At 39.5% G+C, this 25,706-nt stretch overlaps 1 protein-coding gene across 5 annotated transcripts in view; it reads right to left on the minus strand.

The window, feature by feature from the left end:
• The window catches only part of TMEM117 (transmembrane protein 117), a 453,511-nt gene that overhangs the window by 350,075 nt on the left and 77,730 nt on the right, over positions 1-25,706 (minus strand). For 2 of the 5 annotated variants that reach the window (XM_032420498.1, XM_032420499.1), the window contains one exon: positions 18,509-18,641. In XM_032420498.1, coding sequence (XP_032276389.1) covers positions 18,509-18,641 — 133 coding nt within the window. Of the gene's footprint in view, positions 1-18,480; positions 18,642-25,706 lie in introns of those variants that run through there. The other 3 variants (XM_032420502.1, XM_032420501.1, XM_032420500.1) reach the window with 2 other exon arrangements.

The following is a 25,706-nucleotide window of genomic DNA, read 5'->3' on the forward strand; positions in this document are numbered from 1 at the left end:
CAAAAACCAGTCTAAGAACTAGGTCACAGGAAAGATGAGTTACAAAGCAGACAAGCGGTAGCTCAAGGCAGGGCATTTGTGAGGCAGCAACAAATTCATTTGCTGTCCAGTATTTGAGGGCAAAGGCTAAATGACATTTTGATTTTGATGGGTTATATGCATTGTCCTGGTTCTTAATACATCCTTGACCTAGACTGCCACCTACATTTTCGTAAGACTAACCCTCAAAAAGTTAAATTATTCTTTAGCATTACATATTATTAAAAGACACGTCAATATTATTAAGGATACAAATCTCAAAAGAAGACATACAAATGGTCAACAAATATACGAAAAAATGTTCAACATCACTAATCATCAGGGAAATGTAACTCAAAACCACAATGTGAAATCACTCCACACCTGTTAGAATAGCTGTCATCAAAAAGACAGGAGATAACAAGTACTGGCAAGGATGTGGAAAAAAGGGAACCCTTGTACACTCTCAGTGGGAATGTAAATTGGTACAGCCATCATGGAAAACAGTATGGAGGTTCCTCAAAAGATTAAAAATAGAACCACCATATGATCCAGTAATCCTGTGTCTGTCTAGGTATATACCCAAAGGGAAGGAAATCATCATCTCAAAGAGACATCTGTACTCTCATGTTCACTGCAACATTATTCACAGTAGCCAAGATATATGGAAACAAACTAAGTGTCTATCAATGGATGAATGGATAAAGAAAATGTGGTGAGTAGATAAAGAAACAGATAGATATAGATATGTACATAACAGAGTATCACTCAGCCTTTAAAAAGAAGAAAGTCTTGTCATATGTGACAACACTGATTAATTTTGAGGACATAATGGTAAGTGAAATATGTCAGGCACAGTAAGACAAATACTGCATGATCTTACTTATATGAGGAATCGAAAAAGTTGAACTCATAGAAGCAGAGAGTAGATCGGTGGTAGTCAGGGGCTAGGGGAGGGAGAAATGGTGAGATATTGATCAAAAAGTACAGAGTTTCAGTTATGCAAGAGGAATAAGGTCCAGCGATCTAACCTACAGCCACGTGATTATAGTTAACAATAAGTAGTATTGTATACTTAAAATTTGCTGAATAGATTTTAAATGTTCTCACCAGACACGGGGGGCGCGCACATGCACAAAAGGTAGCTATGTGAGATAATGGATATGCTAACTAGCCTGATTGTGGTAATCATTTCACAATGTTTACATTTATCAAATCATCACATTGTACACCTTAAATATTACAATTTTTGTCAATTATAACTCAATCAAGCTGGGGGTAAGGATATGAAGATAGAAGAAGATGTAATTATCAACGTTATGGTTTTAATAAAAAATCTATTTCCATGTTGTAGCAAAGTTGAGGAGGTTATATTAAATACATGATCACTGGAAGAAAGACAACAAAAATGTACTTGTAGAACAAGGTAAGGTAAGATAAAGGGATAGATCATAAACTTTGCTCATCTTGATTAGTAAATTATGAAGACAATGAAAAATAAGAACGGAAATTCTGTTCTTCAAACAGAACAGAAAGGAGCATTCTTCCATCATCAGATATCAGACTAACGTGCATTTAATCATTAAGCACTCTTTTAAAAATCTGATAAAGAATCAAGAACTCGGAAGTAGAGCAAGTCCCCCACAAAACTCACTTTCCAAAGAATAATTCCCGGCTACCTATTCTCTCAAGTAAACAGTAATATCGATATTCTCCTATAGAATGCAAAGTCTTCTAAATAAAACCAAATTTTAAAATGCTTAAGTTTACTTAAAGTTTCTAATATTGGGGCTCAATTAACGATGCACGATCAGGGCTTCTCTAGATGCTGAGATCAAAAGACAGTGAGATGTCACAGCTCTGTGAAAAACCCGACAGAACAACACAGACAAATCTCTCCAGCGCATGACAAAGGAAGGAAACTTTTCTCTTCCAATTGTGGCTTAAAGTCAAATGATTGAAGGATACAGTAAAAGTCACTTCATTCAGTTTAATCCAGGCCTTCTTTCTTTTGCCTGACAACTAGGATGGTTCTATGGAAAAGACTAGGTCATGTACAGTTCTGGTAAAATCCGTAAGAAATTTTTTAATATACCTAAACTGACCAAAAAAATACGCAAAACTGTCTGTGTAGCCTCTCGGACGTCTCACCACTCAAGCAAACTTCACTACATAAAATATAAGAAAGTCACTAAAATTGGGCATATAAAAATGGGTCATAAACTTGATTTAGGAATAGTGAAGGAAGTTCACCTGCGGGTTCCTTTAAAAGAGTGGGCACCTAAAGACGTATCTCAATAAGACCGATACCATCTTGGAAACTAATCTCGAACCAAGGACCCAGGGTTGCCTGAGCCGCTCTGAACGCCAAGCCCCGCAGCAGGAAGCGCAGGTCACTGCTCTAACGTACGTGCCCTGCAAAGGGCAGCCAGTCTCGTTTCACTCCAGAGTCGTAAATACACTCCGAAGTAGTAAGCACTTTTTAATGTGCTAAGCAGCACGTCTATGGAGAAAAACAAATTAACAACAACAACAACAACAACACATCGTGACTGGAAGGGTTGCATCACCCTCCAGCCGCCGTCAGACATCCTTCGCAGGGCTGGAGTGCGGAGAGCCGGCAGGGGCTACTGATGCACACCGGGTTTGCGCCTCGGCTGCGGCTGCTGAACGCTCACCCATCAAGGGAGCTCAAGCCCACACAGGAACCAAAATGGAAACCTTATTCCGCCCAGCCAAGGCTGCACCTGGCACCTTCGGACTGTAGATATTAAGGCACTGATGGGAAATGAAAAATACCTTCATGTTGTCAAAAGAGCATGCATCCACCACTTCAGAGTAACAACTTCGGTTGTAAAGCCGCTTTAGAGTTTCGTCCTCTCCGTAAACTCCCTGCTGCGGAGAAATGCTGACAAGGGATGATAAGTGAGCTGAAAAGTTCTGAAAGGCAGACCCAAGCTAAAGAACAAATAAATAAAACATGGGCAGTAAACACGGCAGCTCTATGTTATGATGTGGATGATGCATGATATTACATCACTCCTGGAAAAATAACTCAAAATACACATCTACCGAAGGTGTGAGCAGGACTGTTACTTTTTGAGCGGTAATGTCGCACGGTGGCACCGCACTACTGAAGCATCGCGAGGTCTCCCCGTGTGTCGTTGTTACTCATTCTCTGGTCGCAATTTAGGCAATTAAAATTATGTTAATTCTGGGCGCCTGGGTGGCTCAGTTGGTTAAGAGACTGCCTTCGGCTCAGGTCATGATCCTGGAGTCCCGGGATCGAGTCCCACATCGGGCTCCCTGCTCAGCAGGGAGTCTGCTTCTCCCTCTGACCCTCCCCCGTCTCATGCTCTCTCTATCTCATTCTCTCAAATAAATAAATAAAATCTTTAAAAAAAAAAATTATGTTAATTCTGTCGGTTCCCTGTAGTATCGTTTAAAATGTCACCGTTAGCGGCGCCTGGGTGGCTCAGTGGATTAAGTGTCTGACTTTGGCTCAGGTCATGATCCCCGGGGCCTGAGATCGGGCCCCCACGCCGGGCTCCGCGCTCCATGCTCAGCCTGCTTCTCCCTCTCCACCGCTTGGGCTCTCTCATGCTCTCCCTCTCTCAAATAAAATCTTAAAATATATTATATTAATATATTATAAAATATATTATATTAATACATTATAAAATATATTATACAGGTATATATATATTATACAGGTATATATATTATACAGGTATATATATTATACAGGTATATATATATTATACAGGTATATATATTATACAGGTATATATATTATACAGGTATATATATATATTGTATATATATACAGGTAAAAAGGCAATTCCAACGCAATGGGGTGAATGTTATGATGTGGATGATGCATGATATTACAAGTATGTATAGAAGGAGTATTTTTCCTGACCTTTAAGTATGAGGAAATTTTCCCCAGAGGAAGTGGTAGCTAAGCAGAGACCTGAATAGATTGAGTTAGCCAGGGGATAACCAACCAATGGGATGAGGGGGGGTGTGTTGGGTAGAGGAATTTATTTGAAGACCCAGGGGTGAGAAAGTAAAGGTTCTGTTCATAGAAGTAAAAGAAGGTCACTTTGGATGGAACTTAGTTTTTTGGCAAAAGGAACAAAAGAGCAGAATAATGAGGTAAGCTGGGGCCACATTATGTAGAGCCTTATAAACCATGGGAAGAACCTGGACTTTATCATGAAGACCATGAAAATCCAGCGCAGACTTGTAAGCAGGGCTATCTGTGTGTTAGAGGAAAAACCACCGTACAGAGAATGAATGAGAAGGGGCAGCTGCTGTAGAAATCCAGGGAAGAAACAACAGGAGAGGAGCAGTAAGGATAGGTCTAAGTAGATGGATTTGAGAAATCCTTAGCAGGTAGAATCAAAGAGCCTTTGTGATTTGCTGTGTGTATGAGATAAGGGAGGGCAGGAAAGAATGAACAATATCAAAGTGTCTGGCCTTAGCTGCCGGTTGGTAACGGTGCCATTCACTGGTAGGGAACAGAGGAAGGTGGGTCTCATACAAGGAGCCTGCATAGAATAAGAAAATTCTATTAGAAACCTGAGTGATGAGAGCCCAAAGAACACTGAAGAGCAGGACAGTGAGAGAAGAGAATAAAGAGAGGTGAGGAGTGTATGGAATTAGAAACCAAGAACACAGGAGCATTTCAAGAAGGCAGGAATGGTAGTAAGTGTCAAGTGCTGGAGGGAGAGGTCAAGTCACTCATAAAGACTGAGAGGTATCCACTGGTTGTTTGACAAGGAGATCAGAGGTGACCAAGCGGATTTGGGACCCGCACAGGATCATGTCAAGACTCGTGGCAAAGAGCAAGACAGAGACAGGTGCTAAAGCCTCTTAGTGAGTGAGAGAGAGATAATCGCCACGTTGCTAGATGACAGAATGGAAGAAGTACAAGGTGAACGCCAGACACCTCCAAGGATTTGATATGAGGGCGGGGGTGCAGTTTGAAATTAATTTTTAAAGAGATAATAATAAATCTGCACTGCACTCTAACAGACGTCTATCACAAGGAATATTTTGCTTGCTCTACCTTCTTTTGAAACATTAAAGGGAATTTTTTGTTTCATTCTACAAACTAAAAGGACATTCCTATGGCTCTGCTGTGCTTTCTTTGATTAGGGATGTTGTGACATTACAAGCTGAAAGGATTTTATCCTATCTTTTTATATTTCTGCTTTCAATGTAATTCTTACTTCCTGAAGTAAAATTTAAACTCATTTCCTACTAAAAAGATATACACATAAATCAGTGTATCACACACAGCTCATGAGGAAGTGTTAAGTGATTTTAGTAAGAATTATTTGCCCATGTGCAGGCTGCAGTAAAAACTGCCAAGTCTGGAAATAGTTTTAAATACAGGTACTTTCTCATGCCTAACTAAAAGAGCATTACGCCATTATTCCTAAATTGAAGTGGTATATGGCACCTATAATTTGATGACTCTAAGAATCTGTACCATGCTAAAGAAAGAAACTGAAAAATCTGGCAGCGTTTTAGCTACCCCTATAGTCAGAATAGTATGAGAAGTCGCCTGAACATAATCTTCCTTCAGCAGGTTTTTCAAGCTAAATATTTACCTTTCCTGTAACAAATACTAAAAAAAAAAAAAAAAAAAAAAAGATTTAAGGAAAAAAATCATAGAATTCTATACCTAGAAAAAAATTAAGACATTACCTGCCAACTACGTTTTCCTTGGTCACAAGGTAGAACTTTAAACCATCCTTAAAAGACAACCAACAATCTGCAGAAGAAATTTGACAAATGCCTTTGGTGTGATGCTTGCTGTTGTTGAAAAGGTCAAATATACAAGACATTCTCCTTGAAAACTAGTAAGTTTTACTTGGGTGTCCTACCTACAATTAGATTAGTCATTAGGACTAGAAGTAAAAACCATATTGACAGACTTGAAAAGAAATGGCTCATTAAAATTCATTTTTACATTTACTGTTAGGATTTGTTAGGAACGTCTTTAAGGATGTTCTTCTCTACATTTTAGAGGGTCCTCTTTATGAAAACTCCCAGGAAAATTTTCCTTCTGGTTTTCATAAGAAAGAGCAGGAGTGCTTCCCCCAAATATCCATTGTATAATGCAATATATGGTCTCTCAGCCTGAGACTGAGTTCTCTGTTGATTACGTGCTAATATTCTAGGGAACAGCTTTAAATTTTCCCCACCATCAACATGGAAGATTTCCAGAAAAAACATGGAGCAGAAAATAAAATTCCTGCAGAGAATGGAGAAGAGCATAGGAAAAACTCCTACTACATAGCATACAAAGGGAATTTGTTTTGTGGCCATTCTGGATGTGTGTGTGTGTGTGTGTGTGTATTTTTCTTTCTGAGCTTTTCATCACATAGAACCCACTATTTAAATACAGTGCATTAATTATTTACTGCTGAGGAATAAATTGTCCCCAAATGTAGCAGTTTATAACAGCAAACATTTATATCTCACAGTTTCTGTGGGTCAGGAATCTGAACACAGTTTAACTGTGTCCTCTGGCTCAGAGGCCAGGTCACAGGCTATAGTCACCATATGGGCAGAAGCTACGGTCTTCTCGAGGCTTGATTTGGGGAGGACTGGCTTGCAAACTCACTCACATGACTGCTGGCAGGTCTCAGGTCCTTGCGGGCTATTGTCTGGACACAGTTCCTTGCCACATGGAGCTCTCCATAAGACTACTCTCAGTGTGGTAATTTTGCTTCCCCAGAGTAAGGACTCTGAGAGAGAGAGATACAGACAGAGAGAGACAGAGACAGAGGAAAAAGGGAAGCAAGACAGAAGCCTAATCTTAGAAATAATAATCCATTGAGGCGCCTGGGTGGCTCAGTCAGTTGAGTGTCGGCTCTTGATTTCAGTTCAGGTCATGATCTCAGGGTCATGAGATAGAGCCCCACATTGGGCTCTGCACTGGGCATGGAGCCTGCTTAAGATTCTCGCTCTCCGTCTTCCCCCCCCCCCCCCCCCTCGCACACCCCCTCCCCCCCTCTCGCTCTCGCTCTCTCTCAAAAAAAAAAAAAAAACAAAGGAAGGAAGAAAAGAAATAATATCCCATCACTTTACTATATTTTATTCACTAACAGCTAACCACTTGGTTCAACCCACACTCAAGGAGAAAGGAGCACAAGGGCCTGAAACCCAGAAGCAGGGAACATCGGGACCACATCAGAGGCTGCCCACTACACACAGTTATAGTCATTTTCTCCTATAACAGGGATTCCTCTTTATTCCAATTGGGATCTGAGTGGAAAACAATGGAGCTTGATAGGTTTGCCTTAAGCACAATGGAACTTATTTTCTTAAAATAGTCATGGGAGCAGAAAATGGAATTCACTTGGTCAGTCAGTCCTTAACCACTCTTTGGTCAATCATGAAGCCCTTTCCTGAATATGGATTTCTAAAACTTTATTTTTTGCCTAGGAACTCATTCTTACTACATTCTAACCTGATACAAGTTATTCCTGGAAAAAGGACAATGAGATCCTTTATCTTAAAACAATCTCATGGTCCTATCAGACACTGAACCTGGCTACAAGTTAGTTACAACTGTCCAGGAATAGTCTGTGTGCATCAAGGCCAAATCTTTCTTCCAGATTCCCAGATGATCCTCTTTCCCTCACAGTCTCTCTATTCTCTCCTACTTATTTTAGGTGGGTCAACTACATGTTTCAAATAGCACAGGACATCACAGTTTATGCCTTGTCTCCTATTATTAATAGCACTCCTTTTCATTTTCAAAAGGGTCCTGGTTTGGATAATGAATTACAAAATCATCCTACTTTTAGGTAATACTTTGTGGTTTTCTTCTTTATTTCTACTCTGGCTTTTTTGGGATTTGTTCTGGAAGCTAAAGGGAGTGGAATCAAGAGAGCACGTTTGCTAGTGGAAAGGGTTCAGAGAAGGACAAAGCAGCACTAAATGAGGAAGCGCTCATTGCTAACTCTTCCCAATCTCTCCATTCTCTAAGCATTGGTGCAAATGTGACATGTATTTAATAAAAGCAGAAAAGGCTCAGACTATTGAGCAGAATTTGAAAGATATATTTGGCAAGGATAAAATACACCTAAGGACATTAAAAACAAATAAGCTAAATTCACAGGAAAAATATGGGCAAGCCTGTTTTGACTCCCTCTTGACCCTTCTGGGCAAATGAGAACTTCCCGGCTAGCTGTAAGAGCCGGCAGAGCAATCCGCATAGCAGATGGCTCCAATCCCAAGCCAATTATACAGGTCACAATCTCCCAGTACAGTGCTTTTCCTGGACTACAATGGAAGAGATAACGTAGATATGCAACCATGTGATTTACTATCTACTCTGCCTTCAACCAATGTCAGGGAAGAAACATTGCTACTAGGTGCAGTGCTATGCCCAGAAGCTTTCAGGCTCAGGCTTAATTTAATTATTATTATATTTTTTTTAATTCAAATTCTTCCCCTCTCATGACCTCATCCTTTGCCTTCAGCAAACTCCTCCCTAACTTTCCCAGAAGTACGAGTTGACTTGAACACATATTTCCCTACCTCCAATTATTTCTTCACTCACACTATAATATTACTAACATGGAAAGGGGGCCTGTTGCCAGGGCAACCAGGAGGCGTGCATAAGTTCAGCCTCAGTTGGATCCTCTATTCTAATTGATCAAATTCCAAATGTGTTCTTGACTTACCTTAATTCTGTAGACAGAAGAAGGCAAAACATTTCATAATTCCTCTGGCTTATTATACATTTACCCCTATCTTCATAAGGCCCCACTGTCCTATGTCTTTTCTCCTAAATTCACTAACTCAACTCATTTATTTCCAATAATCAGGGATGACATTCAAAGTGTTGCAAACAGACATGGCATGAGAAGCACCAATCAGCATGGATGTATTCACCAAATCCAAATGTATACTAGAGGTACACAAGAACTGAACCAGTGCATGCTAGCTACCAATTGATCCAATGATACCTTGAAACCGTTCCTTCCTACTAGCAAATAGATTTCTCCTCTGATCAATTATTGCACATTTAATGACCTGATTGGCCATCTGATATCATCACAATATACAACTGAATATGAATTAGATTTTCATGTGAGATTCATGAATTCCTTTTCTGTCAGATCATAGTTACAGTGATCTTGTAAAAATCATTTTATATATCCCATTCGTAGGAAGAAAGACACTTCCTAGTTGAGGTAGGAGTGGTCACATGTGGTAGTCAGTGGTGTTATTCCAGGTACATGGGATGACTGCTGTTCCCAGCCCTCTTGTGCTTGGTTGGGGCCAAATAAGTAGTTCTCATCAAAGTTGTGAGCAGAAGTTACATCACTTCCAGGCAGAATGTTGAATTACTTCCCTGAGACCTAGGGAGCAACTAGCAACATTATAACGTAGCTACTATTTCAATCATGGTCTCAGAAGGAGGAGGATGAAGCAAAGCCCTCCAGCTGACTCACAACGAAATGTAGTGTGACCAAAAAATAACTTTTGTTGTCTTAAGCCATTGAAATTTTTGGATTTGTTACAAAGCAGACTCTAACCTATCCTGACTGACGTATCTTAGTTTTAAGATCTTACTGTTGGAGGGGCGCCTGGGTGGCTCAGTGCTTAAGCAACTGCCTTCGGCTCGGGTCATGATCCTGGAGTCCCGGGATCGAGTCCCACATCGGGCTCCCTGCTCGGCTGGGGGTCTGCTTCTCCCTCTGACCCTCTTCCGTCTCGTGCTCGCTGTCTCTCATTCTCTCTCTCTCAAATAAATAAATAAAATCTTGAAAAAAAAAAAGAAAAAAAAAGATCTTACCATTGGAGCCTCCTGTTTTGTATTCTAATTCTGAGATACCAACTTCAGTAGCTTTTAACATGGAGTCCATAAATTCCCTCACATTGTACACAAGATTTAGGAGGCTGGGAAAAAGGGCCCTGGGATCTCAGGGTCCTGGGATCAAGCCCCACATCATGCTCCCTGCTCAGCAGGGAGCCTGCTTCTCCCTTTCCCTCTGTGATCTCTCTCGCTCTCACTCTCTCTCAAATAAATAAATAAATAATCTTAAAAAAAAAAAAAGAAAGAAAGTTAACCTTCCAATGTGATTCTCTCCTTGACGAAAACACAAGCAAGTCCCTTATCTCTACCCCCAAAAAAGGCATTATCCTCCTGCCTTTAACGCAAGAGTAGAAGAAGTTGTGGACATTCCTGACTGAGCAGCTGGAGTAAGGTTCACAACTGTGCTGCAAGTGATGCTCGCTTGACAGGGAACCATTTGAATGATGAAGGATTTCATTCACAGAAGTCTATTTACTGGTTTTCAACAATCCCTCAAGAATAACGATGGGCTTAATATGGGTTGCAAAGAGGATGACTTATCACAGAAAGGTTGCTTTCTCTGCTCACGCTGGGTCTCTCTTATTAATTTATTACATTAAACTATATAACTTATGATAAACCTTAAGCCTCAGGCTATCAATACACATTTTCATGCCTGGAAAGTAATTATTTCCTACACATTCACCACTGGGAGAAAGGAATCGAGATAGAAATTTAAAATGTTCATTATTACATAGTCTCTAGTAATGGATACTCACACACAAGGACACAGGCATGACCACCACATCATTAATTCCCATGATATTATCCCTAATTCCACCAAATGTTCCCTCTTTTCAAAAAAAGTCAAACTTAGCAGATAATCATTTGGTGACTTAATATTATGTTTGATTTCCTCCTCTGAATCCTAATGAAATATATTTGCTCTCTATATTTGCTTTTCGTTGATGAAAAATAAAATCAGGAACAGTTTATGTATATTCATAAAGATGCATTCATAGACTTTGAACTGGGTGCTGTGTATTCCATATATTAATTTGACTCTGTAATTCAAGTATATTTAAGATTATGATATATTATGGCATAAGAAATTAACATTTATTGAAGGCCTACTGGTGCTAGGCATTTATTGGGGCATTTTGCATAAAATTGATAATTATCATCATAGTTGAATGATAATCATTAACATAAATTATTTCATTTCATTATATTGACCAAAGTACTTATTGTTATTATTACAACAATTAATATTTATTGAGAGCTAAAGTCCTTGAGAAACTAAAATATATATTCTATTATTATAAAAGCAACTAACACTTACTGGGGGCTCATTATATGGTGGCACCATGTCAACTGCTAAGCACACATTGTTTTTCTGTGATTGCCACAGCAACCCTAAAGTAGTACTAACATCCCCATTTTACATCAGTGGAAGTGAGGTTCAGAAAGTGAAGTTCACCTAGGGTCACATCGCAAAAGAGTGTCAGGATGAAAGTCCATGCTATTTCTATTACATCATTTCGCCTTTCATACAAAACAAAGCCGATGGCAACCAAGATTAAGGTTAGTTTGTGTCTCTACCTTAGAAGCATGCATTTCCCTAAGAGTAATAATAATGATGATGAGGCTGATAATAGTAAATCTACTAACAACCTTATAACAACAACTCATATCTTAAAAATGAGAAACAGTCTAACTTCTCCAAGTTATTTTTGCCAGTGAGTGGCTAAGATGGGGCTAAAATCCAGGTATTCTGATTCCTGGATCAGAATTGGTTCCTCCTGTAACAAGCTGATAAGCTATGATGTGGGAAACAAAGGCAGGAGAAGAATTATTAAATTTCCTTACTACCTAGAGCCCACCGACAAGTCCTTGAAATAGGCAGAGTGGCATTCCTCTAGGGACTCAACTGCTTCGATGTTAATACTTTGCTAAGGGCAAAAGGCAATCCTAGCCTGACCTCCCCCGCTCCCCAGAATCCTGTAAATCTACTTTAACATATAAAAATTCCTTTGGAAACTTCCTTTATCTCTAAACCCCCCAAGATACGTGTTGGCAATCATCCCCCAAGCAGATGGCCCACCGATATACATCTGCAGGGTCTCACGACTAAGGTTTTATTAGACAGTAATAAATGACCTTTTCCCAACAATAGCTAGCCCGCTGAAGGTCCTGGAAACCTTGCTTCCAAAATTCCTTAGAGACTTACGCTATCCCTAACCCCCTCACAAGTTGAAAGCATATAACAGGCCACTCCTCATGACCCCGGTGCAGCTCTTCCTGCCCACGGGTCCCGTCCCCGTGGTTTAATAAAATCACCTTTTTGCACCAAAGATGTCTCAAAAATTCTTTCTTGGCCATCGGCTTCGAACCCTAACATCGTCTTCCTACATCAAGCTATGTAATGAGGGAGTTGGAATAAATAACTAAAAACAGTGCTCACGGAACACACTCATCTTAAATGTGTCAAAACAATGTCAATTCTGGACATATAATAATGCAACATTGATTGCGTTTTTCATTAATGTTTTAAAACTTCATCAATTCAGACTACACTAACAGTAAACTTGTGATAACTTGAGTAGGCTGTGCTATTTTACGTTTATACTATCAAAACCAAGTAATGTGAAACCAATAGTATTAAAAGCAGCAAACTAAAACACGATGAAACCAGAGAGGGAAACAAACCATAAGAGACTCTTAATCATAGGAAATAAACTAAGGGTTGCTGGAGGGGATGGGGGTAGAGGGATGGGGTAACTGGGTGATGGCACTGGGGAGGGTATGTGTTGTAAGGAGCACTGGGTATTATATAAGACTGATGAATCACAGACCTCTACCTCTGAAACTAATAATACATTATATGTCAATTAATTGAATTAAAATAATTTTAAAAAATAAAAAAATAAAAGCAGCAACTAGGCCCTACAGCTATAGAGCTTCAGGCTGAATAAGTCTCCGTCTCCTCTGCCCTGACCCTCCCCCTCCTATTCTCCTTCCCTTTCTCTCCCTCCCCCTCTCTCACCAAACCTGCCTCCCCCCCTCCAGCACCCCACTGAGTCGGCGCCCTTGACCAGACTCAGCCATTCATTTCCAGCTTTTCTTCTCACCAGCCCATTCTCAGCAACCAGCCTGGCCCCTTACTCCCAGCCTTAGTAATTAATTGTATTATTATTGTGAATTAATCGTACAAGCAAGTCAATGTTTAGCCTAATTAAGAATGAAGCCAACAAATTATTTAAAGCACCACTCCAGCAGAATTTGCATTCAGCCTTGTATTAGCAGCCAATCAAGCTTTTCAGCTATTGACTCAAGTACTTGCAGGCTTCCTGTAATTTGGTTAGTTTCGGTCATACAAAAACTGTATAGTTTAACATTACTAAAGACTATTTGGATTTTTTTTCTTGCCATTTCCCACCTCTAAATCGCCTTTAAAATCAAAGAAACACACACAGAAACATTCCTTCCTCAGCATGTAGCTACCAGTGTAAACAACGGTAGCAGGTCAACTTTGTACTTGAAGAGCAGTAGCAAGTGAAAACCATGTCTCTTAACGGGAAAAAAACAAAAAAACAAAAAAAACACACGATGAACCAGGGCTGCTACTTCTAGATCAGTAGTGACTAAAAAGAGAAAAAAAAAAAGTTTGAGTAAGGAATCTGAAAGCATTAGTGCAGGTTTTAAAAATAATGAACTTAGGAAAGAAAAAAGTACTGCCTGGAGTGAAATTCCACCCTGAATTTTTCAATTAAAGTGTAACTCAGCTTTGGGAGAAATAATGGGCTGGAACCTATACCTCTGGCAACAGAAACTGAAACTATAAATCAGAGTCTTTTCTGATACAACACGTGGACGCACGGATGGACCAGATTAACAGTCATTCATTACAAAATGAGGTAAGAGTATGGGGGGTAAGATCTAGGGCAGCTGTGCACACACACCTGAGGAACCATTAGAGTCTGGACAATTTCTTCCAGCCTATGGACAAGTCTATGCCAGTCTCTTGCTTGTTGATATTTCCTATTCGTCCTTGCTTGCTATTGCTGCCCTCTCTGTACATAAAAGCCATGCATTTTAGATTGTAGGGAATATTTTATTTTTTTAAGATTTTATTTATTTGAGAGAGAGAAGGAGAAAGCACAAGCAGGGGGAGGGACGGGGGGGAGAGAGAGAGAGAGAAGCAGACTCTCAGCTAAGCAGGGAGTCCAAGGAGGGGTTGATCCCAGGACCCTGGGATCATGACCTGAGCGGAAGGCAGACTCTTAACTGACGGAGCCATCCAGGTGCCCCATAGAAAGTGTCTATTTTATTTTATTATTATTTTTAAAGATTTTACTCATTTGTCAGAGAGAGAGAGCACAAGCAGGGAGAGCGGCAGGCAGAGGGAGAAGCAGACTCCCCGCTGAGCAGGGAGCCTGATGCGGAACTTGATCTCAGGACCCTGGGATCATGACCTGAGCTGAAGGCACATACTTAATGGACTGAGCCACCCAGGCATCCCTGGAAAGTGTCTATTTTAAATATTCCCTCCTGTCACCTCCCCTAAGCCAATCACCCTTATAGCATACTCAGAGTGTGTTCATCACACCCAGACATTTAATGAGTGCTCCACATAAGTTCTTACTTACTAAAACAAAACAGAAGAGAGAGACAATCTATTCCATTTTCATTACACCCATCACCTAATTTGTACCATCATTTTTTCCCAGGTTCTGAATATGAATATTAATACTTATTTTCAAAATTGCCTGAATCACTTTGTCTCATTTCTCAATTTTTGTCTCTGCAACACCTAACACATATCGATGTATTAATTAATATTTGTAACACTTCTCTGGAAAAGGCTGTATATTAGAAAAAATAAAACGTTCTTTATCATTAACCCTAGAAAACATCAGCTTCTTCATATTCTGCCCTAAGTAAGATGTACTCTTTGGAAACTTATTCCAGTTCACAGAAGAAATTTTATGTTTGTCAAGTGTCTGATCTCCTCCATGCTAAATACAATATTTATCCTTGTAATATCAGAATAAGTCTATAAGCATATAGATATATATGTGTGCATATATGTGTTTATATATACTATTATTTAAACTTGTTTAAGAACATAAAAAGGGGCCAAGCACATCATAAGTGCTTATTATAAAGATCACTAGGTGGATTTATTCAAAAAGTCCATTAACAATTAGGAAGGCAAATATTTCAACCCAAGTTTCAGAAATTCAAAAGGAGCAAGATTCTCTTCAGAGAAAACCTGCCTTTGACAGGTCCAGGCAATCCGCACTGAAAACATGCCCTCTGCTGCCATCAAGTGGCTATTTTCAGAATCGTTTTACGAATATAACGAGACTGCACGCTTTGCTTTCCTACCATTTCATTCCTTACACGTTATACATATTATTCTTTGGGGAATTTAGATATTTGAGAAGGCCAGGCAAACTCTTCCTAAACTAGAGCTTTACACTCTGAATGCTGTGAAAATTCCATGACTAAGAAGTTCTTCGGAAAGATGATGTCACAAAGGGTAAAAACTCTTCCCAGCCCTAGACTTGCTCAGTTTCGGGTCAGTAAAGACCTCACCATGGACTCTGAAGCACATCTCTCTTTATTTCTGCCAAACAGATTTCTAAATAGATTGGCCTTAAGATACCTAGTTGAACAGGGAGAAAAAAAAAAGAAAGAAAAAGAAAAACCTGGGGGTGGAGGGAGTCATTTAGAATCATTTTTAACCAAGGCAAGTCCCATCACTGTGGAAGAAAATGGTTTCATGTTTCTCACTCCAGTGAGAACACCAGGAGCAGCCAACTTGACTCTTATCAAGTCAGTTCTGGCTAAAACTCTTAAGGTTCATTCAGACAAACCTAGGGTTTTTGTTCTCTATAAGGAGGGATCAAAGGACTCTAGCTGAACCTAAATTTACAACCAATCCTAAAATTGGGGAAAAAAGCAAATCATTCTAGGGAATTCTCTTTGAAATCCTAAAAGAGCCACAAACCAGGACACATTGGAATCCTCAATGCCAATCAAATTCATTGTAAATAATCCAGGATTCCCCTCTACCACCAGCAATCCACAGTCACGAAACTAGTCAATCATGATATCCACATGCCTATTCTTTCCACAGCCTCTGGCTCCATCATTCCCTGCCTTACAAAGGATGAGGCAATGCTTCAGATAACATGGTGTCTCCTAGAGAACCCCAAAAGCACAGTTGTATTCATTTTCCCTACCACCTGATTTTCCTCCAATTTACATTCTAACCTTAAAGTACTCACTAGTTCAAATGGCATGTGTAATTAAAATTGGTAATATGTCTTTTATAAATAGTAATTTAATTTTTTATTAGCAAAACTAAACCACTTGTCCCTTGCTTTGGATTAAAAAAAAAAAATTAAAAAGTGACCCCATGAAAATGTCCTTCTGAACAAGGATGAGGCATATTGGTGAAGAGTTCAAGAGTTAGTCAGAATATGGAATACTGTATTTAGTCTGAAAATAAAAAAGAATCACTTTCAATTTTAGTTAAGACAGACACCCATAAATTCTTATTTCCTGCATATACCGCCTACTTCTTTCAATTTTCAAACACAGCTTGAAAGATAAAAATACAAAGAAAGACTAATAGACTTACAGTGATTGAGCATCAGAATCAATCAGCAATCAACTCTGTACCAGCCTGACAGCAGGAGGTATTACCAGAATTCACTACTTAATCGCTCAACTCCTTGTTTAACGTCTAAAGTAGAGACTGAATTATAATGTAACTTTAGACAAGTGACAGGACATCCCTGGTCCTCAGTTTCCTGATCTGTAAAATGGAGATAATAAAAACACCTATTGCGCAGGGTCATTGTGAGGTTTAACTGAGTACTGGTACTGAGTGCTTAAGAACTGTTAACCCTCTGTAAGATTGGTTTTATTATTAGCTATTGAGTGCTCTACAGTGTGCCAGGGATGACCTATTATTGCATTTAGTTTATTACTTTTAAATCTGCTTCTTTCCTCAGAATAAATAACTTCCGGTTAGCAAAGACCTCAGTAGCTCCATAAAATAAAAAGAATAAAAAAAGAATTAGAGAGGAAATCAACTTCCAAACAGAAGCTATATATACTATTTTGACATATTATCTTCAGCAAGTGCTTAAAAAAATGTAAGTTTTTTATGGCTCCCTTCCTCTTCTGGCCCCAGTGCTGTGTGCACAACACCTCTCTGACAGACTTCTGGTTGTGTTGGGTAATTCCAAGAGGACCGTTAGCCGTTGCATTAATACAGGCATGCGCTAAGGCTGAGGCTTCTCCTGACGGGCCCGAGTTAGAGTCTGGAACGCCACCATTTAAAAAGAGACCCAGGAAAGGGCATTATTTGAAACCCAAGAAATAATCACAAACAAAGCTTGTCAGTAACTTCTTTTTTTTTTTTTTTAAGATTTTTTTATTTATTTGACAGAGAGATAGAGAGTACAAGTAGGCAGAGTGGCAGGCAGAGGGAGAGAGAGAAGCAGGCTCTCCGCTGAGCAGGGAACCCGACGTGGGGCTCGATCCCAGGACCCTGAGATCATGACCTGAGCCGAAGGCAGATGCTTAATGACTGAGCCACCCAGGCACCCCAAGCTTGTCAGTAACTTCTTAAAGCCTGAACATTTGATCTAAATATCACATGCCTGAATTTATCCCTTTACTATTCATTTTCTTTAATGGTGGGGGAAAAACAATAAAATTTTAATTGAGCTATCCCTCTTAGCAGTGAACAGTGCTGGCTAGAATCTATACATAACATCAAAACAATTGCTTTCCAGAACTGGTCGACAATCTTGCCTAGCCTACATTTAGAAGAAAACGATATCACCTAGCTTTCCAATCTACTGGGCAGAATAGATGGAAGCATTCCTTAGGAACTATGTCAGTATACAACAATATCTAAAGTGGTTTATTCTTGTCAGGAATCTAATTCTTAGTGCTCTAAGCTAAGCCATTCTCCTTGTATTCTGTTCTTAAAACTTACCAAGAGCAAATCAAGAATTGAAGAAAGTTACCAAAAAAAAAAATAATAATAATAACAAAAAAACCCCTACAATCTCCTAGTTAGCACCTCTTCATGCCACAGTGATTTGATCAGTGATTTGATAAGTATAGATCACAACCCTGCATTTAATACAGGGTGGCCCACTTTTAAAATGGCCCATTTATAACAAAGGTCTCTCTGTTGGAACTATCAAGAGAGTTAAAAAAAAAAAATGCCACCAGTATCAGATACTTTTATTTAACCAGGCATTGCAGAGCAATGAAACTGCAAATCTGGAGACCTTCATCTTATCCCAGCTTTACTAACTGTGAGATAAACAAGTCAGTAAGATTTCCGGATTCTCATACTCTCTGTGGTTTTACTGCAATTATTACCTGCCCTCAAACTACCCCGCAGAGAAGTCCTCAAGTAGAAAGAACACAAGTATCGCAGAACGCTATAAGCTCCTTGGAGAAAAGAGTCTAAATGCTTTAAGTAAGAAAAATGCACAGATTATCTTTATTTACAGTAGAATATTTGTGAAGAGTTAGGCTACTATGAACTAAAAAATTCCCTTTGAATTTTTAAGAGTTTCAAACATAACACTCACCACAGTAGAAAGGGGAAAGATAACCTACCCCATGTTCCCATCCATTAGAAGAATCGTGTTGTATATGTGAGAAAATATGAAGAGAAACAGAATTGTGCTGAAGAACATTGTCATCCATGACCCATGATCCTCTCGAAACATTTTTAACCGGAGCAACTGACCTGCAATATAAGATATTATGAGAAATCAGTGTCCATCATGACTCACAATTCACACAGCTTTGCTTTCTTTTACTGAATCTCTTATCTCACTATTTTCTGAGATCTTTGCCATAGAATTGCCTTATGGGTCAAACCACTCTACTAATGTCCTTTCTGTCTTTGGTCAATAAATGATCACAGATGAAGTTCAAGACAGTCCCCGTATCATCCTGGAGCAAATAATACTAACATGAGACTCGAGGATAGTTCAGAGATCGTTCATGATGCTGCCCTGAAAACAAGAGGAATTAGAGCGCTGACACCTCTTTTCTATTTCACTAATGTGTCTTTGGTTTCCTGTATACTGAAGCTACTTCGGGCAAATGGTAGAGACATTGTGTAAGTTCCACATAATTCCCTTTTGCTTCCATAAGCCCACCCCCAGTACTGACCAGACAACAAAACTGAGGCAGATCCAATTGTTGAAGGTATATGAAAACTTAAACGGAAAAATATGGTGTCTGCCATAAGATCCAGACGACATACCCTCACTCTCAGCTAAAACATCCACACTTGCATACAGGCCTGTGCATAAGTGTGTGTGGGTTGAAGGGGTCAGATGGGGGGGGGGGGGGGGGGCAGGATGTACATGTGTCACGGAGCTTGGTGTGGCTCCCAGCAAAAGGATATTTCCACCCTGATGCCTAAAATTCCATTTACATAGATAAATGCTAAGATAAGAAAGAATTTAAAATGCAAATATTTCAAGGAGGGAAAACATGTATAGATGAATACTAAAAAAACATTACTAATATCAGAATTAATACAGAAACATTTCAGTAGAGAAGAGAAATGAGAGCATTACTATCCTGAAAATTGAGAGAGATGACAAACCATGGGAGTAAGAAACAAATGAACGTAGGTCACCCTGGCTTCTCCTAAGATCAACTTTGTCTACTAGGCTTATTTCCATTCCTGAGAAAGTTATCTAAATAATGATAAGGGAGATGATACACACATATAAATTACAATTAAAATAAAGTAGGCCTTAAATCCTATAATAGAATTTCTCACCAGAGAAAATATTCCCTTTTTATTCGTGATATGTCAAGGCTATGAAAAAGATATACATATTTCCATCTGGAAATTGTCTCTCTAGGGATAGACAGTAGCTCTCATGTAGGTTACTGAGGATAGGAAAAAATCTTTTAAGATTTAATTACTAAGATTTTCTTGTACCTCACTTTTATTAAAATAGCACTTTAGGTTTCATTTGGAAACCAGAAACATTATGCTAGCCAAAACTTTAAATAGAGCAAAAAAAAGAAGATTTGGTTACATCATCTGGTTTCTTGGCCTGTGCAAGAGACGCAAAGGGCAAATCTGAAAGTCAAGGGAAGAAGAACATGGAAAACTCTTTACTGAAGCAAACAATACTAGCAGAGCAAATTACAACTTCACAGAACTTGCTGATTAACTGAATCAATAGTTATGGAAAACCAGAGATCTGCAAGTCTCCACACAATACGTTGTCAGGAATATGATAAATAGATATTAAGCACAGAATGCTTGAAAGTAAAACACTCATGCCATAAATATCATAAAGCAAACTGTAAAGAATATTATTCATTTGTTGAGCAAAATATTGAATGTGTTCTGATGACATGTCAGCCATGGTTCTAGGTACTAGAGATACAGCTGAGAGCAAGGTAGAAAGGTGTTTGAAGTCCATCATTATTTGGGTGATTAATGAAAATGTGATCTTATCTCAGGCTCATGGGCTCTCTTTGTTCAAGGTTCCCTTAGCTTCAAGTCCTTTCAGCTTCAAACTAAGATTATTTAGTTCAGCAGTGTAGACTGAAGAACAGCAAAGACCAGCAATTAGAGTTCCTTGAAAATTTAAATGTGAATTTCCTTCTTAACATATGCATATGTCAAAAAAATTACTAATGGATGCACTTTAAAAGTCAAATCATAATGCTGGCGATTGAAGAGTGCTTTGCAAATAAAACATAGTAGATTAACTGTGCACTGGCTGAAATAACACAAAGTTAGTAAAAAGGGAAATGTGACAGTACCATTTATGCTGTCATTGCCAAGCTCATTGTCTGGCACTAATTTCAGTCATTAGAGTCATTAGAACAAAATGGCAGGTTAACATGGCCTGAAATTCACTTGTGACGCATAATAAAAGTGTTGCAATATATGAAGGACACCACTGGTGTGGCTCCAATGTTCAGTCAAATCACATTAAAAAATTCCCCATAAGTTACTTCAAGGTTAACTCACTGGGTGTCCATCCTATTGCTAGAAACACATATGCATAGATTGCCATCAGTTGGCTGCTGGCGTAAGTGACTTCTCATCAAGCTAATCAGATCAGGAACCTCAGTGTTACCTGAGGATGTTCACACGAAAATGTGTTGTCTCTGCCCTATAATATGACCATATATTTGGTCTGCCTGGGACAACAGTGGCTTATAACTGTTGTCCTGACATAATTATTCAGAATGCCCCCTTCATTTCTTAAGTGTACTGGTTTGGGTAATAAATTATATGCCACCTTCTCTGTAGATCACAGAATTCAAAATTTTATCACACTTTCCTTTAGAGGAGTTTCAGTAAATAACTGAGTGAAGACAGTCCTATAGGTCAACAAGAGTAAAAGGGCATCACTGAGAAGGTGGGTACATTCCCGACAAGGTCATAAGTGACTTTTATTTTAACCATAGATATATTTATGAATATGAGTGTATATTTATATTAATAAAATTTGTCTTGGACTGTATGGACCATCACCTTTGATAAGGTCAAGGTAATTGGAAAATGAATCTTAGAACAAGCAGAAGCATTAAGATGGTACACAAGCCTATAGAGGTGTTGGAAGACACAAGGACTGGCTGTTACAAATGCTGGTTAAAGTCAACTGAAATACCCTAAAACCTCAGAATCTTTCCTGGAAATACAGTGGGTTTAAGGCCAGTAAGATGTTATAAAATTCTAGCAAGATTAATGATCTAAAAGCATATTTAAAAATATATGATGACCCCGCATATGTAGTGGAAAATAAAAAGAGGCAAGTGTAATAGGGAGAAGTATGGAGAAACTGCTTGGTTTCTTGGGGGGATTTTTGCTGCTGTGTTCTCATCGGCAAAATAAAAAGGAATATTTCCTTTCTACCTCACAACCAGACTTTTATCCTGTGTTCTGGGTACCTTTTGTTCAAGTGCGGTTCTCACAAGGAAGCCTTGAACAAAGAAATAAACTAAGCAATCTCAGAGGCAAAGAAGAAGAGTCTGTACTTCCACGCAAGAGATGGGGGTAGCCCTACTCCTGGGAATTTGTTAAAGCAAGGGATTCGATAGAGCAAGGGCTTCTAGGTTCATGGAGGATACGAAGATTTAGGCCTCCAAGGTGGCAGAACATCATTTGGATTTGATTTAATGGATGGTGGTGAAAGCCAATATCAAGGGTCATGGCACTGAAAGTCAGGTAAGGAGACTGAGTTAGCCCCTAGGGCATAAGGCCAGTAGGGCAGCCACCAACCTCCATTAGGAACACAACAACCTGGGCAGGACCCAGACAACTGTTGGAGGATATCATCGAGAGGACATGATGATCAGGTGGCCCTCAAGCCAGACCTAGGCAATCGGAGGCTCCTGACCCCTTCCCCTGTTATTGGAATGCTCGTTCTACCCACCACTCCCACCATGGGAGCTGTTTTTAACAATGCAGTATTGAGAGAGCAATGAGTTGTTGCAACTGTCCAGATGGTATAAGTGACTGAACTCCGTTGAGACCTCTATACGAATTTTAAGATTGTAGTGGGCAAGTGCAAAGATCTACTTGTCTTATGGCCACCGAAGGCAAGCCTCATATATGTTCTCTTGCTTATTAAAACCACCACCTCCCAACCGGGAGGTGCCTGACTCTTTCTTCAGTCTCTCCTTGCCCTCTATGGGTGGGGGCCAGTGTCAGATTTTACCTGAGAAATTCCCAAGGTTGCAAACCAACATCGTCTTAAACAGTACCATAGCGCCAAAGAGGGGGCCGAAGACCATCACCTAAGCAGCATTAGAAGAATCAGGGAACAGGTAAATACAGATTGAGGGATTTGTTTCCAGGACCCCTGTAGCCTTAGGACTATTTTAAATTTTAGTGATAAAAAAGATAAGGTGAAAAATTACCAGTATTGTACTCTCTGCTCGCCTTGGTGAGCAGGAATCAGAGCAAGATTTATATAATATAGAGGAAAAACTGTGGCATTACACATAAGACCCTGACCAGGAAATATAAAAGGACAAATGAAGGTGGCACTTTCCTCAAGAGGACTTCAAACTGAATACATACCACTATCCATTAAGCCTCCTGCTCCAAACTCTCCTATATATGATGTAGCCAGCCATATACACAATGTATATTTCCATGTACATAATGGATACATATGTAAGACAAACATGTAATCTACAGCAAATTAAAATTTTTTAATTTGTTGAGGTCAAAAGCTGGTTGTAGTCAAAGTTGGAATAGCAGGCATTCCACATAGCAGTAAGAATGTTCTCTGTTGCCAGTAACAGAAAAGGAAGGAAGGAAGGAAGGAAGGAAGGAAGGAAGGAAGGAAGGAAGCAAGGAAGGAAGGAAGGAAAAAAGGAAGGAAGGAGCGGAGGGGAGGGGAGGGGAAGGGTGGGGTGCGGAGGGAGGAGGGGAAGGGAAAAGAAAAGAAAAAACTAAAAACCAGCTTAAATTATAAGGAGTCTTTTATTTATTGGCTTCTCATATTTTCTAACAAACATGTTTATTCCCTAAAAAAAAACATAATTTTCTCCTTAACATATATGTTCAGAAAATAGTATAGATTTAGTTTAACTAAAGAAATGAAATGACTTCAAGCAAGGCTTGGTCCAGCACTCAAACAAGGCTTGATTTATCTCCATTTCCCAGCTTGATTTCTTCAAGGTGAAGAAATGAAACTTGTTTCATGAAACTTGTTTCCTTATCAAACTTCTTTTCCCCAACACCCTTATTTCCTGTGCATCCTATACCTGCCTTATGCTTGCCCTGTAAAACCCCAACTCTGATTCAACACTACAGTTTGCTTTCTCTGATTTCAGTAAACTGCTGTGAAAAAAAGTTACACGAGTAGATTAATAAGCCACTACATAATCATGATCCCCAATTTCAGCAGCTACTGCAGTCCTGTACATTAATAGTTTTCCATTGTAGCCAGCTCCTCCAACATGTTCATACATACCCTTTGTAGTCCCAAGATGACTGTAGAAATCCTGAGTAATGTGCCTTCATTTTTGTCCAGGGAGGAAAACATAATGCTTCTGCCCCACTATTTCTAAAGAAAGTTAGGTGACTCACTCTCATTGAGCTTGTTTGGGTACTGAACCAATCACCAGTAGCAATGATTAGCTAAGCCTATGTCACATGTTACACTCCTAGAGCCAGATTAAGTTAATTACCTAGTACTACATTCATCCACAAATGTAAATCAAGTATGGCAAACATTGTTGAAAACAGCAGAACCATGGGATGGAAGATCCCTGGTCCTTGAATCACTGCTTAGATCAAAGGTACCTGCCAAGTTTTGGCTTTATATGAGTGAGAAATTCAATTGAGATGCACTCATTATATATTTTGGAGATTTTTATTACTGAAGCTAACATTACCTTACCAGACAGAAGATGACCAATGGATCAAAGGCCCAGAGAAGGAAAAAAAAAGGGTAGGGGGGCTTAAAATGACCCACATGGAATCTATTTCTTAGTCTTTATATCCCAAGTACTCAGCAGAATATATGGTAAAATAACTGCATTAAATTCTGATGGACAGATTCTAGAAGGAGAATTAAGACCTGTTCACAAGAAAGGGCACACATTTTCCAAAACAAAAATTCTATAAGTAAAATATGGGGGGAAATATATCTTGTTGGCAAGCTCACACAGCTCACACAGCTCCACCTCAGAACACCTAAGGCCCAAGACTTTGTATAATTTATTGTCTACTTGTGTGTGCCACATCCATCCATAAACTGCAACACAGTGAGGACCATCGCTGTCTTCTCCCCACTGGTATCACCATGGCACTGGCACATAGCATGTCTTAGATACATAGTTGTCCAACTGCCAACAATGAAGGGACGCAATACAATATAGAGCAGCAGTGTACAAATGAACAAAAAAGATATTCCACCGTATGGCTAAAATCCCGCATCTTTGCAGATCTGGCAATTACACCCACCCTCTTTGCCGTATGGAACCCACCAGGTTCTTTGACCTTCACCTCCTCCATGTTTTCTCCCCATCTATTAGCCACTTCCTGAGCTCTATATAGCATGAAACTTGTTTCCTTATCAAAATTCTTTTCCTCAACACCCTTATTTACTGTGCACCCCATACCTGCCTTATGTTTGCCCTGCAAAACCCCAACTCTGATTCAACACTACAGTTTGCTTTCTCTGATTTCGGTAAACTGCTGTGAAAAAAAGTTACACGAGTAGATTAATAAGCCACTACATGATCATGATCCCCAATTTCAGCAGCTACTGCAGTCCTGCATATTAATAGTTTTCCTTGTACTCGTCAATCTCTTTCCCATTCTCCTCAGCATCCATTTCACATTTTACCTCAAAGCTCCTACTAAGCCTCTTTCACTCTCAGACTATGACCTTGGCCCAACCACAAAGAAATATCGCTGCCACCAAACATGATTTCCTTCAACTTCCTGCCCACTCACATGCATCCGCTTATCTATCCCCACTTCCTTCCCTTGTTTCTCAGAGAATGCAGTGCTCATCCCACCAAAGGACCCACATGTACCTTCTTAAAACCATACCCTCCCCTCTCTTGGGGCCTTGGCCCATCAGCCTTCTTTTCTCTCCTTTGTATTTCAAATTTCTCTCTCTCTTTCCTGGTTCTCTTCCCTCTGCCTCTAAAGCCTCTTAAGTCCATCCTAAAAGCAATGCTTTCTTGACCCCATGTCCTTGAACTGTCATCCATTCTTCTTCCCTTGTCCAGATTTTGAGAAAAAGTAATATGCATCATGCCCACTCCCTGAGATCTTACTTGCAATGCAAACATT

Source organism: Phoca vitulina, unplaced genomic scaffold (genome assembly GCF_004348235.1).
Source record: "Phoca vitulina isolate PV1807 unplaced genomic scaffold, GSC_HSeal_1.0 scaffold23, whole genome shotgun sequence".
NCBI classification, from domain to species: Eukaryota; Metazoa; Chordata; class Mammalia; order Carnivora; family Phocidae; genus Phoca; species Phoca vitulina.